We start from the raw sequence: 17,562 nt of genomic DNA, 5'->3' as shown, positions 1-17,562 counted from the left end.
TATAAAATGTTATACTCAACACATAGGAAGGCAAAAGTTTTACTTTTTTAGGTAATCTAAAAATCGGTCATCATTTTAGACGACTCATTGTAACAGTCGAGGTGTACGTCTTATTGCTTATGTCCTACGTCATGTTAAGCATCTGGTACGTTATGATCTAATGCATTATTTTTATAACGTGATATTTGATTTTGCTTGTTAGTTTTAATATATAACATAATTTTAATTGTTTACTATCATTAACTAAGGGGATGTTTGGCAATTGTTGAATGGTTTGATGCAGAATGATTAAGAGGCTCTCATGATATAGTGCAAAATGAAATATAAGTGTTTGATAATTGTGTACAATGAAATTAGAGCTGTTAATGGTTAAGGGAGATCCAGGATACAATATCATTCAGAGGGTTTTAGAACCATTAAAAGGCAGACTTTTTTTTTGTCAAACAAGATTCAACTCTTAACGATTCAAAGGTTGTCTCTTAATAGAACTATTAAGAAGTAAACAAACAACCCCTAAGTAATAGTAGAAAATATACCATTATATATATATATATATATATATATATATATATATATATATATATATATAGAGAGAGAGAGAGAGAGAGAGAGAGAGAACAAAAGATTTGTCGCCAAAAATAATATCTTAAAAAAATGTTGTGGCTTCACACCTAACTTCTGAGATTTGAGGTTTAGCCTAGTCAACATGTCATATCATGTCTCACGTCATTTAAAACCTTACTAAAAACACACACAAAATTACAAGTTTTTAGTTCACATTTAGTTTTGTTCATTATTATTACATACTTAAACTTAATAACTTTAATTTTAATCCATAATTTTATTTGTTTTTCTTCGACATTTAATCAATGATAAAACATTTTTACAAATTATATGGTAAATCAGACATTACATTTACATATATTATAGAACCAAGAGTGCTTAACTTTGAGCATGTACCAATATTTGGTTTGTGAAAGGTGGTCATTTGAGGACATAGTTGATAGAAAAGAAGTCTAGACTCCTAGTCATAAGTCTCATGTTTAACCTGAGAGATCTAGAAACCTTTCAAGATTGATGTCACACTTAGGAGTCTCAAAAATATTCGGTTTTCGACTTAAAAGATTCGATTGAAAACCAAATAACGGTACAATTTTTGGTTAATTTTTTACTATTTCAATTAAACCAAGGGCATTATACTATGATTTATATACCTTATTATTTTAGTTAAACCGCAAGCATTAGTTAAAATAACTGAAGTTGCACCCTCTCTCATATGTTGACAGTGTAAAGGCAATAGATGGTCCGAAAACAACCTCAAAAATGGTTCAATACTTGATTTTCCATAGTACCGAGGAGTTAGACTTGTCAGCGGCAAACTTCAAGACGGATGAGACCCTTCCTTCGTTCCATGACTTCAACTGTGACTTCAACAAAGAAAGTAGCTCCTTATACCTCGATTGCTTTCGTTGCAGGACTTGAAAGTAAGCGGTTAATCCAAGCCATTCCACTTCTCTCTTTTTCACTTTGAGAATTGGTCGTAAACTAGGATCAACATCCAGGGAATACATCTGTTTTTTCATAAGCTTATACATAAACCTGATAAAAATGTAATGTTTGAATCAGTTCGATGAAAACTTAATTCACGTAATAGTATGTGATTACAGCTAATGGGCAAAGAGATGGTTTTGAATCAAGTTTTTCCAGGAAAAGAAAGATTGAATGTATCACATGGGACATCAAAGAAATAATTTGTTGCAATTTTATGGGATGGAGGAAGCAAGTTATGATCAAATGGATGCACAAGTTTCAGTTAATCAAAAGCAAACATTTGTAATGATCAAAGGGTGATTGGCCCAGCGGTACCTGGGTTACTAGTAGAGCGCAGCCTCCCATGAGGTCAAGAGTTTAAACCTCATCAAATTTGAGGTATTTATGAGTATTTGTTGTAAATAAATATTATATACTTTAAAGAAAGTATTTATGTAGTATGGTGACAAAAGGCCAATGTGCCATACTCATGCATTGACAGTATAATAAAAGGTCATTGTACCATACTGATGTAATGTAGAGGGGCCCACATGTATATGTATGTGTGTGTGTGCAGGTAACAAAAGGGGCAATGTAGTGGTGTGTATGTGTGCACACATTTATGCGTGTGAGCACTGAGATTATCCATAAATTACTATTCATTACCTCAAAGAGTTGTGGATGATGTTCATATAGGATCCTGAGTCAAAACTGCAGATATCAGATAGATCACAGATATAGCAATGGAACTTCATTGCGCATAGCAGAAATGCTTGATGGATATTTAGTCTGACGACAGCTGCTGAATTAATGTTTGAGTCATAGAAGATGGCATGACATTTGGGTCGCAAATAGTCGCACAATTTTCCACTGAAATGACGACCTGGATTCCCTTGCCAGCAGACGGTAAGTGTTGAACTTAAATGGGCATCTAGGTACCTGATCAAAACATAAGTAAATAAAAGCATAGCTTAAGATGATGATCATACGCCATTCCAACACATTATCCAAATAATAACACAAGAGTGCACCAATTTCATCTTTTGGTCCTATTTCAACATTGTGGTGATAAATGAAGAAAAGAGGTAAATGAATAGAATCTAAAAATGACAAGGTTGAAGAGGAAACCTCGTGTAGTCAGCCTGAACTTCCAGAGTCTTGCAGTTGATAAACAAACCACTCCACCGGAGAAACTTATTACCATCTTCATCAATATATACCCTGTTTGATTGTGGCTTGATGTTGTCAACATCAAAACTAAAGCCAAATTTTTCTCTGTTCATGTTGCAGTTATAGTCGCAGAATCCTCTTTCTAGCCTAGAGAAGAATGCAAGAGCCTGTTTCTTTGAGGTTGAGATGAAAAGAAAATCATCAATAAACCTGAGTAGCAAATGCTGAGCAGCCAACTCATCACATCTCGTTGTACTAGAAACATCACCAATACAACGTCTATCTGAAGACTCTGGCATGCCAGTTTTAGTAACCTTATCTAGAAACGGGACAAGTTTGCAATTTTCCATGTGCCCAAAATAAAATGAGCATAGTAGTGAAGACAAAATACTTCCTTGGGGTATACCAACATTTTGCAGGTAAAACTTCTTATCTATATGCAGCACATTGTACTTCACATGCTGCTGTAGATTAAAATGGAGATCCTCTTTCCTTGCTGTTCTGCTTCTTCCCTGAAGTATTAAAATAGAGATTACTTATAGCAACCGCTACAAAAGTGAAATTCAATTACTCATTTTATGGTTACTAAAACTGAAACAGTGAATAAGGTTTTCTCAAAAATGTAGACATATAAGTTGTGAAGTGTGAATGGAATAAAATATGCACATAGATAAAGACAATTGGTTTGATACCTGATTAACAAGGATGCTATGAGATGAGCAAGCATGAACATGAGATCGGAATTGTCTAGACAAATTGATGTATTGACAGACTTGCATGTATCTGTTTGACACGATGACTTGGTGTGTTTGATGTAGGAGATGATCATCAGTTATAACATCTTTCATCACAAGAAGCAGTTTATCCTGATCAATGGAATCATAAGCTTTCCGGACATCAGCTACAACCAAATATACACAAGGCAAAGTGTTCAATCCTCTGTTGATACGTGAGATGAAATCACGAAACTTTCTGTGCACATCATTGTAACTGAATACTGATGAGCCTAATGTTTCTGGTCTTTGGAGTTGCACGTCTTTTAGGGCTGCATGCAAATCTCGAAGAACGACATTTACAGCCTTAAATTCCTTATAAGCATCCCTTCTTGAATGTGAAAGTGGATGTCTCAGCGGCCAGCGTTTGTAAGCTTGCAAAGAGGATTGTCCCAGAGGCAATCTTGACGATGATCTAAGATTAGCAAGTGGTCTTATCCCATTTGCTTTTGGAAGGAATCTAACCCTTGAAAAACCAAATGACCTAGCACTTACAATACTTTTAACAGCATTCACATCCAACAAACTATAACACTGTTCCTTTAAGCAAGAGAGAGAGCTTTTCATCAGCTTCTCCCAAAGCGATTTCTCATAAAAGAAGACATCTAGTTTTCCATGCTCACTCTCAGTTATGTAGAAGTTAGCTTGTACCAATGGCACTACAAGGCATTTAAAGAACCAATATGTCCATCTTTCTAAAAGATTTCGTTTTATAATAGACATGTCAACCCTGGCTTCCCCAAACTTCTTGTCGATGTTTACATCATTCCCTCTTGAAGGACATTGCACTTTGTTAGTCAAGTTGCAGAGAGAGTGTTCATCCAATAGAAAGGGGTAGTTTGATGTTTTCAGTTTACGCAGACACTGATGTATGGAAAACTTCTCATATATTCGTAGCCTGATAAACATAGATATATTCTTCCGGAGGATCCTCCAATTAGATGGAGTTCCTAGTAGTTCTCGGGGAACAATGCTCCTACAAGCCGCCCATATAAATGACACCACCTGCCTTTTTGAGCAATACGAATCATGGTGGTCTAATAAAGGAGCATGCTGTATCACAATTGAATTCGAAGGAGATATGTTCAGATGATAATGATATGAGCTCCACTCACTAGATGAATGAAAGAAGATGGACTGCTGATTCTATAAGGTGAGGTGATATACGCATGACTACTATTTCCCACAATACATGGATAGAAAGTAGAGGATTTATCAATGGAGTTTCTACGCCCAAGTTTGATAGCAGTCGAAGTTACCTAATCAAGGGCCATGTACTGTTTTTTATGCATGATGTACAAGACATAAATGCAAAATTTCTCTGAATTTGGAAATGTAGCCTAAAATTCATTGTGACAATAATGTCTAGATTCTAACTGGGAAACCTTGTAGTAGTTTTGTTGTATGTGTTATAAGTTTCAAATTCAGGGCCGTAAGCATATAGTAGTTCCGCTGTGTTTCAATTTTTAATAAGTAGGCATCAAGTATTGTTATGTTCCAATATTTAGTGGTATTAAACATCATCCATGTCGTATCTGAAGATTAAGTGTAGGCATATTTATGTTTAACGGTATTAGGTAAATTTACACAAATAAATAGCATAAAGTGAATGACGTATCGGCATACAAACGATATGGCGAAACTAAGAAGCATTCCCCTGCAGAATATCAATATTGTCTACACTATGTAATGGGTTGTCCTTGCATATTTTTAAACATAAAAATCAGGTTTAATTAATCACTAAAATCAAGAAATTGATTGCTTTAAAATTCAAAAGTACATGAATCCTAGATTGATATGTTTTAATGTTTAACCAAGTACTTGAGAATTTCAAAATTAACATGAGTAATAATATAAGAAAAATTATATTTGGAGTACTCACCTTATAGTTTTATTAAACATTCACTATTTGGATGTGAATGAGTCGAATTACTTCTCCCTAGGTCTATTAGTGAATGGTTATATAGTGATGATATAGATTAAACTTAGGGTGGTAAACGCTTACCTAGGTAAGCGCTACCAAGTCACATTACCTTACCATGAAGATGGCAAGGATCGAGAATCTTACCCTGTAAGAGCGAATGCAAGGACCGAGAGTCTTACCCGGTAAGAGGCCATTTACCAAACACTTACCCGGGTAATCGCTTACCAAGTCACATTACCTCACCGGATGAATATGGTAAGAACCAAGAATCTTATCCGGTAAAAGCGAGACAAGGACTATGAGTCTTACCCGGTAAGTGAAGGCAACGATTCTTACCACGGTAAGCGCTTACCGGGTAAATTGTTGCATACGATGTCGTTTTGGTGGACTAAAATCTTACCCGGTAAGTAAATAATAATGGTAAATTTTATCGGTAAGCATTTACTTGGTAAGTGTTTGGTAAACGGCCCTTAAGTGAGGGCGATGACTCTTACCACGGTTGGCACTTACCGGGTAAATTGTTGCATACGATACTGTTTCGATGAACTAAAATCTTACCCGGTAAGTAAGTGATAGTGTTGGATTTTTCCGGTAAGCACTTACCCGGCTAAGCGTTTGGTAGATGGCCCCTAAGCCATTTGACACTTGAAAGCAGAATATAGACATTAGTTATGGAAATAAAGGAAACATAAGTCAACTGCAAATGAAATTAAAATGTCATTCACCAAATCATTTTAGTCAGTGAAGAAAACCTAACTTTGAGACTTGCATTGTGACAATAAGAAATTCTACATATCCAAAAGCTAAATTATTTGCTCATGAGATACTGACCTCAAACCTGGAGCTATCACCTTCTCTAGGATTTGGATCCAAGGAGGGTATGAAGATATGCTTGTTCAATAACCTTAGACGTCGGCAATGATTAGCTTTCCGTATAAGAATCTTAAGCAGCTTATGAAGAGAGTGATATCTGTATGAGTAACCAAGGGAGTAAAAGAATGGCTTGAGAACCTTGGATTCAGTGAAACAATTCAAGGTATTATCATTTCAAGTTATCAACAAGAAGAAACCTCATATATTTTACAATAGAACAAGACAAAGATAAGCTACAAAAATAAACTATATCCTAATATACAGATTTAAAAAAGGAATCTATTAATCAGGAATCACAATCCTGATCCATAGAAACATAGAACTAGGTACAAAAAAGGCACAAATGAAGCCTGGAAAGCTTTTAAGCATATAAAGATACAAGAGGCGTACTCCTTTCAATAGACCCCCTTAAAGTAAAGCTCTTTTTTTTTTTTTTGATTAACCTGGATATCCAACCCACCATGCGAGCCGACTAATCCCAGGGCGACCACCTGCTTTGCAGATAGCCCGGAGTCACCGCATTTGAACCTCCATGGCCACAAGGGGATTTTTATTCCTCCTTGGATTTGAACTTGGGACCTCCTGGTACTTTTGACCTTTGGAGCTAAGCTCAAACCAATCAGGCACCACCCTTGTTGTTAAAATGAGAATCACTAGAATGTTGCTATCTATAATCTCATCAGCAGGTCATGAATACAATAAATATGGACAGACCAGTGCTTGAGGCTTCTATTGTTTTGTAGTTTTGGTTCAGGAAGGTCTATCCTCCCAGCCTTACCCCCCACAACAAAGACTGTTTCAGTTAAATGAGCTCATGAAGTCCAGGTCATAATGATACCAGGTTACTGCGGCATACCAAAGCTTCAACACATAACTATCAGCATATACATAATCACCATAGTGATGACATAACACCAGCTTAAGCAAATGAAATGCCTGAGTCACCAAATGCTACAGTCTCCTTTATTCCTCATCCTAGCCATCTTGAATTGTAGCTATATTCTGTGACAGATTATTATCCCACATTACCAACAAGCCATCAACAGGCCTTATTAGTGCTTCAATGATTCCAATGTGTGATTAAAATATAACCAACAAGGGTACATAAATTTAATGCTAGTGTTTTCCCATGGAAGCTAAAACCTGCAAGGGCTTTCTACCCATGAATTTATCTTTTGCTTTTCCTCAATGGAGGCCACAAAATGTTTCAAGTGCTACTATGTATTTTATTTTCTTTTATAAATAATTGCTACTATGTCTTACACATGTTGCATTGAGCTCTGATAAACAAACTTTTTGAATCCTCCCCTCTGAAACAAAAGATGTAGTTGGAATAAAGAAAAGGGCATTTCGCAACAGGTGCAACTTCATGTGGATGCACGTCTGCAGCTTCTAAAATGGATTTCTTTTTTGTTTCTTAAGGTGTTTTTTGCAAAAAAAGATCAATTAACTTATTACTACAACTAAATCATTTCATACAAGCAAAAGAATAAATATTGTGAAACAAGAGAGAGTATAGCTTGTTCAAAGGCCTATAGTTTAATTGAAACTTGAGGACTACCACATTTACCACTTAAAGAAGGCAGTTATTAATCAATAATTTTATAACTGTAACTTATAGTCATCTTAACATAAGGCTGAAATTTTTACTAGCAAAAGAAATATGTTCCTCATATCCTAGCAATGAACAAACAAATCATGGGAGAAAATATAATTTATCTTTTCTTCTACTGTAACATTTCTTCACGAATTTCCTTCATGTGAACTAACAATATTTCTGTACTTTGTCAGAGAAATCCATTTTCTTGTATTTTTGCTACCTTATATTTTCTGGCTAACATAGCAATGGTCTTCATGTTGAACGACAATCAACAAGGTTATACAAGATAGAGGTACAATACAACGATAATCAAAAATTACATAATAACTGTGAAAAATGCCATTGCTCCACTCACAGACATGTTGTTCCACTAATGCAAATGTCATTGCTGTGCGAGCATGGGGTTGGTGGAGCAGCAATGCAGGCTTCAGTTAACCCAAAAATTTCTTTGAAGAGAGCATTTGCACCAGCAACATTTGGCCTCAGAGAATTTATTATGTCTGACATTCTTAAGGTCATCAAAACTTCATTGCTCAAAAAATGCAAAGTAGACTGTTTAACATCATAATTGGCCTCACCTTGCTTACAAGAATGGTGGGTGTTTGGGGTAAGAAAGATCACAATTTCGATCAGGCATGAATGTAGTGCAATAGACGACTTCAAAAAGTTGAAATTATATGCAAGACCTGATCGATGGTGACTGGTATGGAAGACAGCTATTCAACTTGCTAGTATGAAGACATGTTACCAGTCAAAATGATGGCAACAAGGTACCCTTCAAAAGCTATATTAATATTAATCACAAACTTCAATACAACTGATATAGCAACTTGAACAGGATACGTTCTCCTGGAAGAATTGATGAAGCGCGTTCCAGTTTATATAACATCGTTCGCTTGCTAATATGAACTCCTCTGGGAACTTTCTGCAGCGTTTGCCAAACGGAACAACAAGAGCATGGAAATTTCATCTGTACATAGACCATATGCAAGTATTAGGACAAATAATGGCATCTACCAAATTAATATCATGGAGGCCTAGCTCTGCTATTCAACCAAAAAAAATTCATCTCAATTGTTGATCAACTTTCAGTAACACTAAAACCAGTTCACTTAGTTTGCTTACATAATCATCCATCTCATGAAATTTTACATTGCATTTGAAGAGTTCTATGTAGGGAAGTGAGAAAGTTGAAGATCAATCATAGTATTTGAGTACTTGACAACAGATATTGAAGTGTACATATGGTGTCTATATATAAGGGAAAATTGATTACCTTTTTCTCAGGTAAAGAACAGTTTGCATCACACATGTCCTGAGATGACCACTTCCTACGTTTACTCCTGCGCTGCCAAGCATATGGTCTTAATCGCTTCCCAGATTGAGCCACAGCTACAACTGCATTTTCTTGGGCTGTTCCAGTACAGTCAGTGCCAATTATGGGATCACCATGACAACTCATCTTGGAGCACTGTTTCTTGTGAAGCCTAATATATGGAGTTACAGAACCCTTAACATTACAGCCAAGACACCTCGTAGAGTATTCCGCATTATCATCGTTCTTGGAATTGGAATCAACTTCATGGTACCTCTCTGGAACACCTGAGAGAAACTTAAATTAATATCAACAATTTGTTAACCATAAGCAGATGACCATCTAGGCGCTCTACAAATTATTGTCCTGATCCAAAATTAGAAATTGAATAGAAAGAAGACATATGCCTGTTCCTCGTTCTGCCCTGAAGTCTGTAATGGAGGACTACATGATTAACAGTTCCCATTTTCATTTGGCTTATATATCTCCTTTTCATCTTGAGGTCCTTCAATTTCCATGGGTTTATTCTGCTTTGTCTACATTGTTCTTTCTACATTTTATATATGCAAGAAAAAAAACATCACGTCTGTTTAATCACTATAATTTGATTTCGACTTCGGCCTTGTAATCAATTTTGAATTTTGTTACACTTCAGGGTTACTGTTTAATTTTCCTTTTTTTTGCAAGTTTTGGGTCTTAAACCTCGTGACTTTTGGTATTTTACAATTAGTTAAAAGAATCCTTTTAATTCAATTAAGGTAAAGCTGTCAAAAGCGACCTTTTAGTAAAATATTCCAAAGGAGGCTCAAAAGATCGATAGATTCGTTAATTTCTACTCCCATATGACTATAAACCAAGTGCCATGGGCAGAAATTTGATTGGCTAAGGTGCATGGCTTGGATACTGATATCCAGATTTTTAACATGCAAAATTAATTATTTACTTGTTAACATATTTAGAGTAAAGTGAAAAAGAAAACAAAAAAGGATGATGAACAGATGATAGACACAGATATAAAATCATGTCAATAAAAGAAAGAAGGTGATGGATAGGGGAATACAAGCATAAGTTTACATATGAAGCATTTTACCTGCTGCAGGGTGCTGAGTCTTGGAATCAGATGGATGCTTCAAGAGTTTCCAGCACAAATCGGTAATGGGAATTCCAGCCACCTGATGGTGTTTCTTTCGATGAAGAGGCATAAATATTGAAGAATGCTTCAGTAAATAAACCATGAGGCCATCTCCTATCTGCATAGCGTGTAAAAATAAACCGTGATAAATAGACAGGCAAAAAAATTCAAAACAAGAAACATCCTCCGTCCAAAAAGGTTACCTTTACACCTTGGTCAGTTTGGCAAATGAGTTGCCACTTGCCCACTTCCCTTGGTGTAAATACTTCAGTTCCACCTTTTCAATTTATACTTTATTCATAGTTTCTATCTTCAGAAAGATTATTGTATCTTGATCTGAGCACCTTTTGAAACGTCCCATCATTTTTAGAAACTAGAGTTATTTTGCAGAATTCAACTGAAAGAATCAGATATGAATTACCCTCTGCAATAGCAGGCTCCATGACGCCGACGTTAGAGCTTCTAAAAAGATGCTTGAGCGATTGTACTGTCAAAATATATAGAGCCATTAAGATTAACATTAGCTTTTTCCCAGCTCAGATACTACCATACATGTTTTTTGCACTTACAGAACTCGAAGCAAACCATTTAAATGATTGGTCATCTTACGAGAAGTTCTTCGAGGAATCAAGTCAAAAATATGACTAATGGAAGTTTACAATTCGCAAGATCTAGTGCCACGAGTAAGAACGCTTATAAAAAGTCATTCCTAATGTATGCGAAGTGATTGCTACAAGCATTTTCTAGGCATATAATATAAAAGCTCGAGGGCTGCTATCATAATGAATGAACAATATTTCAGAGCAAGCAAATCAAGATAGTTGGCAATAGCAAAGGTTCAGATCAATTTCTGCAGGAGCCAAAGAGATCTTGTCTCATGCAACTTAAAGTGTGTGTGTGTGTGTAAGTTTAATTTGCTGTGCATAAATATAGTGACATACAACAGAAGTACCGAATAGCATGTTGTTGGAAGGAAAAAAGGAAGTCAATGTCATGAAGACAACAAAATGTTACAGCTTACAAGTTCAGCTTCTCCCAAACAATAGCTTACCTTATTATAACCTGTGCATATCACATTTTTTGTGGGTACTTTCTCGCATGATATCATTTCGACTGTCCTTCTAACAAGCTGTACATAGCCATCAATACAGTTGTATGAGTTAGAAGAAGAAACAGCTTACAGCATTCAATCAAAATGAAATTCAAATTGATTCATATAGATGGAGTAGTGATCACTTCACACCAAAAGTGAAGTCCTAAGTTCAAATCTTTTCTCCACCCCCTTAGGGCCCACGCCTGTAATACGCACACTCATGTTCATCCACACACATATGTGTGTTTCTTTAAAAGTTAACAAGTAATAGAAAAACAAAAAAAATGCAGCTTGAGTTTTGATGGTAGATTTATATTTTCCAAAGATTCTTTCTAGTAAAAGAGACGAGGATAGTTGATCTTTGTTAGAAGTTCAACCTTGTATTGATGTTAGATGTTTAAGTTATGATAGGCATGATCAAAGCTGTATATAGTAGTTTTAAATGGGGATATACAAGCTAACATTGTCATAAGCGATTTAGCTTATGGATGAGAATTGATCACTTATCAGGGTGATTGTTGGGATTTATCAAGTTCTAAGGCTTGGAAAGAGTTACAAAGCCCAACAATTGCCTCATAATTGATTGATTCCCATCCACCAGCTACCTCGCTTATGATAACATTAGCTTGTATACTCCCATCTAAAACTAGTATGTACCGCTTCAATTACATCTATCATAACTTAAACCTCAAACATCAAAACAAGGTTGATCTGCTAACAAAGTTTCAACTATTATCCAGAACTTGGTCATTATTTTCAACTTAAGAATATTCCTATGAATAATTATCTAGGAAAAATATTTGGTTTGTAAAATTCAAAAAAATATTAAGGTTGAACCTAAGCCTGGACCAAAATTGTCCAAAGTTTGGTGTTAATATAATAATACAATATATGGAGTACGGCTTTTTGTGTTTAGAATCATAAATTGGCAGCTTCAGTTCAACACCCTCCCAAAGGCCAAAGCGCCATTTATTCATAAAACCTGTTTTATGCCTAAATTTGCATTTCATATCTGCATGTATGGAATTGAGTTTTTTACTTTCGAAGTAATCAAATGCATATTTTATGTACCAAACTAATCTCGAAACTTCATCCATATCGATTTCGCAGTAAAAAGTTACTCGGTTTAACAGCGAACGTCAAATGGAACCGCTTTTCTTCAAATAAAAATCTAGTACATTTGCGAGTGTATACAAAGAGAGAAGGACCTCAAGTTGGAACCAGCGAGAATGAGGATCGAAAGGAGGAGGAGAGGGCGCATTGTCCGAGTCCGAGACAACCACAAAGCACTGATTGAGGAGTTTACGGTAGTCGGAGGGGTCGTTTTCTCTGAACAGAAATGACATACGGTCACCGTCGCAACAGCAACGGAGACAATGGCCACTACCCTTGCACAGGCATTGAACCGTCGCCGACGACGGTGGAGGGATCAAGGATAGTATGGTTTCCGCAAGGGTGCGCGCTCGGTTCCGGAACACTTTCCATAGTACCTGAGGTACGATCCGCTTCTTCGTCATTTGATCCGATAACGAAAGCACCAGCGATCGTCGGAACACCACACTGATCTTTTCTTCACGAAGGACGGTGAGAAAAGGAAGGAAAGCGGGAAAAATCTCAAAAAAGAGAATAAATTATGGGTCGGGTTTGGTTTATATCATTCGGAACTCGGAAGGGTTTTCTTAAAGACACCTGCTTGGCATTACCTTTAACGTTATTCGTGGTCACTTTCATGTATAAATGGTTCTTCTGGCTGTTTGTTTGGCTCTTAATGGTGACATTAAGAGCCAACCTCTTAATCGCTAAGAGGTGAGGAGTGTTTGGCAAAAAAAAATAAGGCTCTGAATGGTTACATTTTCCCTCTTAACCATTTTGCATCTAAGGGGTCTCTCAACCATTCAGACTTCTCTTTTTCCATATTTGCCCTCTCTTCCATCATCYTCACACATCGCTCACAGCCCCTCCTCCAGACCTACGATCGCTGCCGCCTCGTACTCTCTCTACCCACTGCCGTCTCCACTCCCTTGTTCGTTGCTATTTTCCGTCACCGACGACAACCGCCCGACAAACAGCCCCTGTCTACGATCTCTCTGTTTTGACCGTCATCGTCTTCACCATCTCTGGATCTCTTGAACCCGTCGCCTTCGTCCCCTTCCYCACKTCGGCCGGTTTTCGCCGGTGACCTCCATCGTCTCCATCGTCGGCGACCTCCATCGTCTCCATCGCCGGCGACCTCAGTAAGTTAATAGTATGCRAATCAAACCCAACCCAAAAACCTAAATCAAACTCTACCATCCCTGTTCGTGTCAAGACCCTTCGATGGAGTGGGAAGTTAAAGGAAAAGCATACCTGGTTGTTTGAAATCGAACCCATCACTTGAAGTTAAAGGAAAAGCATATCTGTTGGTTTGGATTAATGGGTTTTTGTTTGATGAGGGTTAAAATGGTAATTTATTATCATTCAGATAACAGTTACCAAACAACATTATTTCATTCAGCACTTAACCATTCTGACTCTCTTAACCATTATGACCTCTTAACTATTCTGCACTAAATCATTCAGCAACTGCCAAACAGCCCCTTACATTTTTTTATTCTTAGAGATTTTCTCATATTCAGTTGTAATCATCAATGTTGTATATTACGTTTTGTTGTAGATTTCTCACAAACAATACCATATTCTCAGTGCGAATGAAGGAGGCATATCAGCTTATTTGTGTAGATCAGTAAAATATCATTGCATTGGAGGAGTATTTGCAAGGCTACCACACAAACATATTGAAGAAGTTGAAGGGCCTCAAAGTGTATTACGGTTCTAAATTTATTATTCAAACTGCATGCCTATTACTTTGTAACCAACAATGAAAATGTCGTTTTTAGTAAATTTTACTTTTCTTGGTTTGTATGGGAACATATATTGTAAAATGGAAGGTACAAATGTTTTCAAAATCTTACCATCTAAACTGAACTTGAGATTATAAGCTCACTGCAACTTCATTTACTGTTATCTCTGTTTTGGAATGTAGATTAAGTCAATGTTGAAATAGAAGCCAATATTCCAATTTACATGAAATTGTGGAATTGCAACTATTTAGAAGAAACACAAGATTCCAATTTACGACATGAAGTTAGAAAATGACAACTTTTTATATAACTCGTATAAGTAAGATTAATATCGTACATAACTCATATACTATGCAAACAAACCTTAATGCATGATTTATTTTTATCAAAGACTTGAAAACATTATGAGCTATTCCAAAACAAAAGTGCTTACCGGTTAAGAATAAGTTTTGTTTTTCGATATGAGAGTTCAACTACAATTGTATCATAGCATATACTCAAAAAAAAAATCTCGACAGCCTAGGACAATATATCATAGTTGAGTTGTAGCATAAGAGGAGTTGGAGGCAGGAACGGACCCAGGAATTTTTTCATATGGTGGCACCATATAATTAATATAATATAATATATATTTAAAAATTAAATACAAAAAATATGGTTTTTATAGTACCGATAAGCAACTCCTAAACTTGTACCCGACGCGTCTTCATCTTTTGAAAACGGTCAATATATACCCAAATTTCATTCTAAAACCCATTTTTTTTTGTCTTTTCATGACTTATGATCTGTTAAATTTGTAGTTTTCTTTATTGGTTTTGAGTGTTTATCTTAAAACTCAAGTTTCTTGGTTCTTTGCTCTTGGTGTAAATCGAATACATTTGTGGAGTCGTTTAAATATGTTGGATTTTAAATATATTGAATTTTAAACTGTCATACAATTTTTTTCATTGATAGTCTGTAATTGGAACCATAACTCTTATTTATTCAAATTGTATTAATATGTAAAGACCAAGTGTAACATATATCATCGTTAAATCTTATCCTATAAAACCAGTGGAACTTCAAAATCGTTAAAATTCATGGCTCTCGCCGCATTGCGCGGGTACACAACTAGTGTTATTAGATTAATCAATTTGTTGGGCTTACTTATCTAATTTATTTGGACTTTAGCTTGTTTGGGTTTTATATTTAGTTGCACTATTTGAAATTCAGAAAAAATATGGTAGCACATTTCAAAACGATACGGTAGCACCGTTAATAAACCTAAATTTTTTACCCTTCGATGGCTAAATAATACGGTGGCACGTGCCACCCATGCCAACCAAACAGGTCCGCCCCTGGTTGGAGGTGGCAAACGACGGTAGTGGGGGTGGCAATGGACGGTGGTGCTTGGTGGTCGACTATGGTAGAAGTGGTGATGGACTTGGTGGACGGCAGTTGTGGAGGCGGTGGAGGAGGATGTTGTTGCTGTGGAAGAGGAGGTTGAGGTTGAGGTGGAGGTGGCCGCCGGTGGTGGCGGCAACCGAAAGTAGCGGTGATGACCATTAAAACAAATATCATATTAAAGTTATATATCAATTTATGGTAGATCAATAATATTTTAGTTTCTGTTTCATTCTTATCTCATCTTAGAAAAAAACATTTTTTGTCCCATGATGTCCCACCTTGTCCCTGTCCATATCTCATGTCGTGCCAAACGTGGGACAATGAGTTTTCTCCCGTCATGTCCTATCTCGTCCCATATACCAAACGCAACCTTAAAAGTTAGATGCTCCTATCTTTTTATTTATTTTAAAAAATACAAATTGAGTTAAAGACTATAATATCTTTATAGGTAAATTACGAGAAAAAGACAAAATCGAACAGTCAACTGATCATTTTACTTGTAACATAAAATGCTCATTTATAAACATATGTTCAAGAAAACTTACAAAACAAAATCAATGAAAAAAATATTTTACAAAAATATTAATAAATAAATGGATAAATTTTAGTTGAAACTTTAATTAACTCCTTGAGAAAATGTTATATTTTTTTGCATCCCATGATTTCAGATTAATGATCGCCACATAACGTTAATAATAATTATAAAATATTTATATGTTTTATAATCAAATATATAAATTTGGTGGAATGGCTTATCCACGAACGAAACAATGGGTGGAAATTGGAATTGAATAATGGTACGTTGACAACTGTCAACTTTATAAATATATTATTGTAACCGTACCATGTTGTGATATTTGTTTTGATTTAAAAGTCAAGAAGATAAAATTTTAATTATGTTTTTTTTTGTCCACTTCGATATTAATTGTATAGTTGTAAAATACAGATGAGTGTAAACATTGAGTAGATACTTAGACCATCCACATCTCTGTAATCCATTTATACTTTCAATTGTGTCACATCAGCTTTTGCAATTATCTTCCACACACCTGCAATTCACCTACAACACTTTCAACTGTGTCACGTCAGCTTTTGCAATTACCACCTATACATCTGTAATTCACCTACACTTTCAAAAGTGGTTTCCGCTACAACATTTATTAACTATTTTATAAATTATTTATATATACATTCTAATTATTTTTTAATTATTAACATGTTTTATTTTAATTCAATGTTAATTAAAACGATTGTATTTATATTATATTTTAAAAGTAATATATACACATAAAATATTTTTTAAACAAGAATAACTAAATTTAATAAAAAAACATAAAATATATATGTGTTATATAAAAATTTAGTTTACTTAAACAATTAAAAAAAGGAAAAAGTGGGGATGTAGATACGGATGTGGATGTCGATATGGCTTGCAAAGACAATTGCAAAAATTGCAAGTGAAATCCCATGTGGCAAACTAAAGTTTTATGCATCTGCTTTTGCAATTGGCTTTGAAAGCCGTATGTGGATGGCCTTAGTACAAATAGGTTTTTACCAAATAAAATATATATGTTGATTCATTTTCTATTTTTATGTAGAATGTGAGATATAATAAAAAGCAAATTAATGTTAATGTTTTGAAAATGATTAGTAAATAATGTTATAAGGATCTTCCTCATAGTCACCGGTTCTAATTTTTCCAAGACTACTAATCGAGGTGCAAACAAGCTGACTTAGACACCATGATTAAAATGAAGTGGCTAATGATTAAGTTTTTTAATTGGCAAATATAATACAAGTTAATAATTTTATTCTTGGTTGGTGCTGTGATCAGAGGCGGACCGCTTAGTGGGCCTATAGGGGCCCTGGCCCCTGTGATTTTTTTCCCACTTAGCATACAACAGTGTATCCATTACCTTGCTCAAT

General features: G+C 35.6%; 1 protein-coding gene across 1 annotated transcript; it reads right to left on the bottom strand.

Moving 5' to 3' along the window:
• Positions 1 to 1,328: 1,328 nt before the first annotated feature.
• Positions 1,329 to 15,198, bottom strand: LOC112523592 (telomerase reverse transcriptase). Its single transcript, XM_025133258.1, has 16 exons — positions 15,187 to 15,198; positions 12,619 to 12,918; positions 11,369 to 11,446; positions 10,739 to 10,804; positions 10,276 to 10,435; positions 9,403 to 9,472; positions 9,133 to 9,327; positions 8,714 to 8,844; positions 8,226 to 8,370; positions 6,249 to 6,367; positions 4,275 to 4,510; positions 3,393 to 4,193; positions 2,964 to 3,212; positions 2,659 to 2,924; positions 2,197 to 2,469; positions 1,329 to 1,599 (listed from the first exon to the last, which is right to left on the bottom strand). Exons 1-16 carry the CDS (start codon positions 15,196 to 15,198, stop codon positions 1,329 to 1,331), a joined length of 3,372 nt encoding a protein of 1,123 aa, XP_024989026.1.
• Positions 15,199 to 17,562: the final 2,364 nt, after the last annotated feature.

The sequence above is a fragment of the Cynara cardunculus genome (assembly GCF_001531365.2).
Source record: "Cynara cardunculus var. scolymus isolate 2C chromosome LG 12, CcrdV1, whole genome shotgun sequence".
Lineage (NCBI taxonomy): Eukaryota > Viridiplantae > Streptophyta > Magnoliopsida > Asterales > Asteraceae > Cynara > Cynara cardunculus.
The sequence above is the reverse complement of the archived record's forward strand: the minus strand, read 5'-3'. Positions and strand labels throughout refer to the sequence as shown.

Excerpts from the sequence above, each read along its gene's own strand:
- LOC112523592 (XM_025133258.1), bottom strand. Across the intron at positions 6,368-8,225 it reads ATTAGTGGAACAACATGTCT|ATATCACTCTCTTCATAAGC; the intron begins GTGAGTGGAGCA and ends TTACTCATACAG. Across the intron at positions 2,470-2,658 it reads GTTCAGGCTGACTACACGAG|GTACCTAGATGCCCATTTAA; the intron begins GTTTCCTCTTCA and ends TGTTTTGATCAG.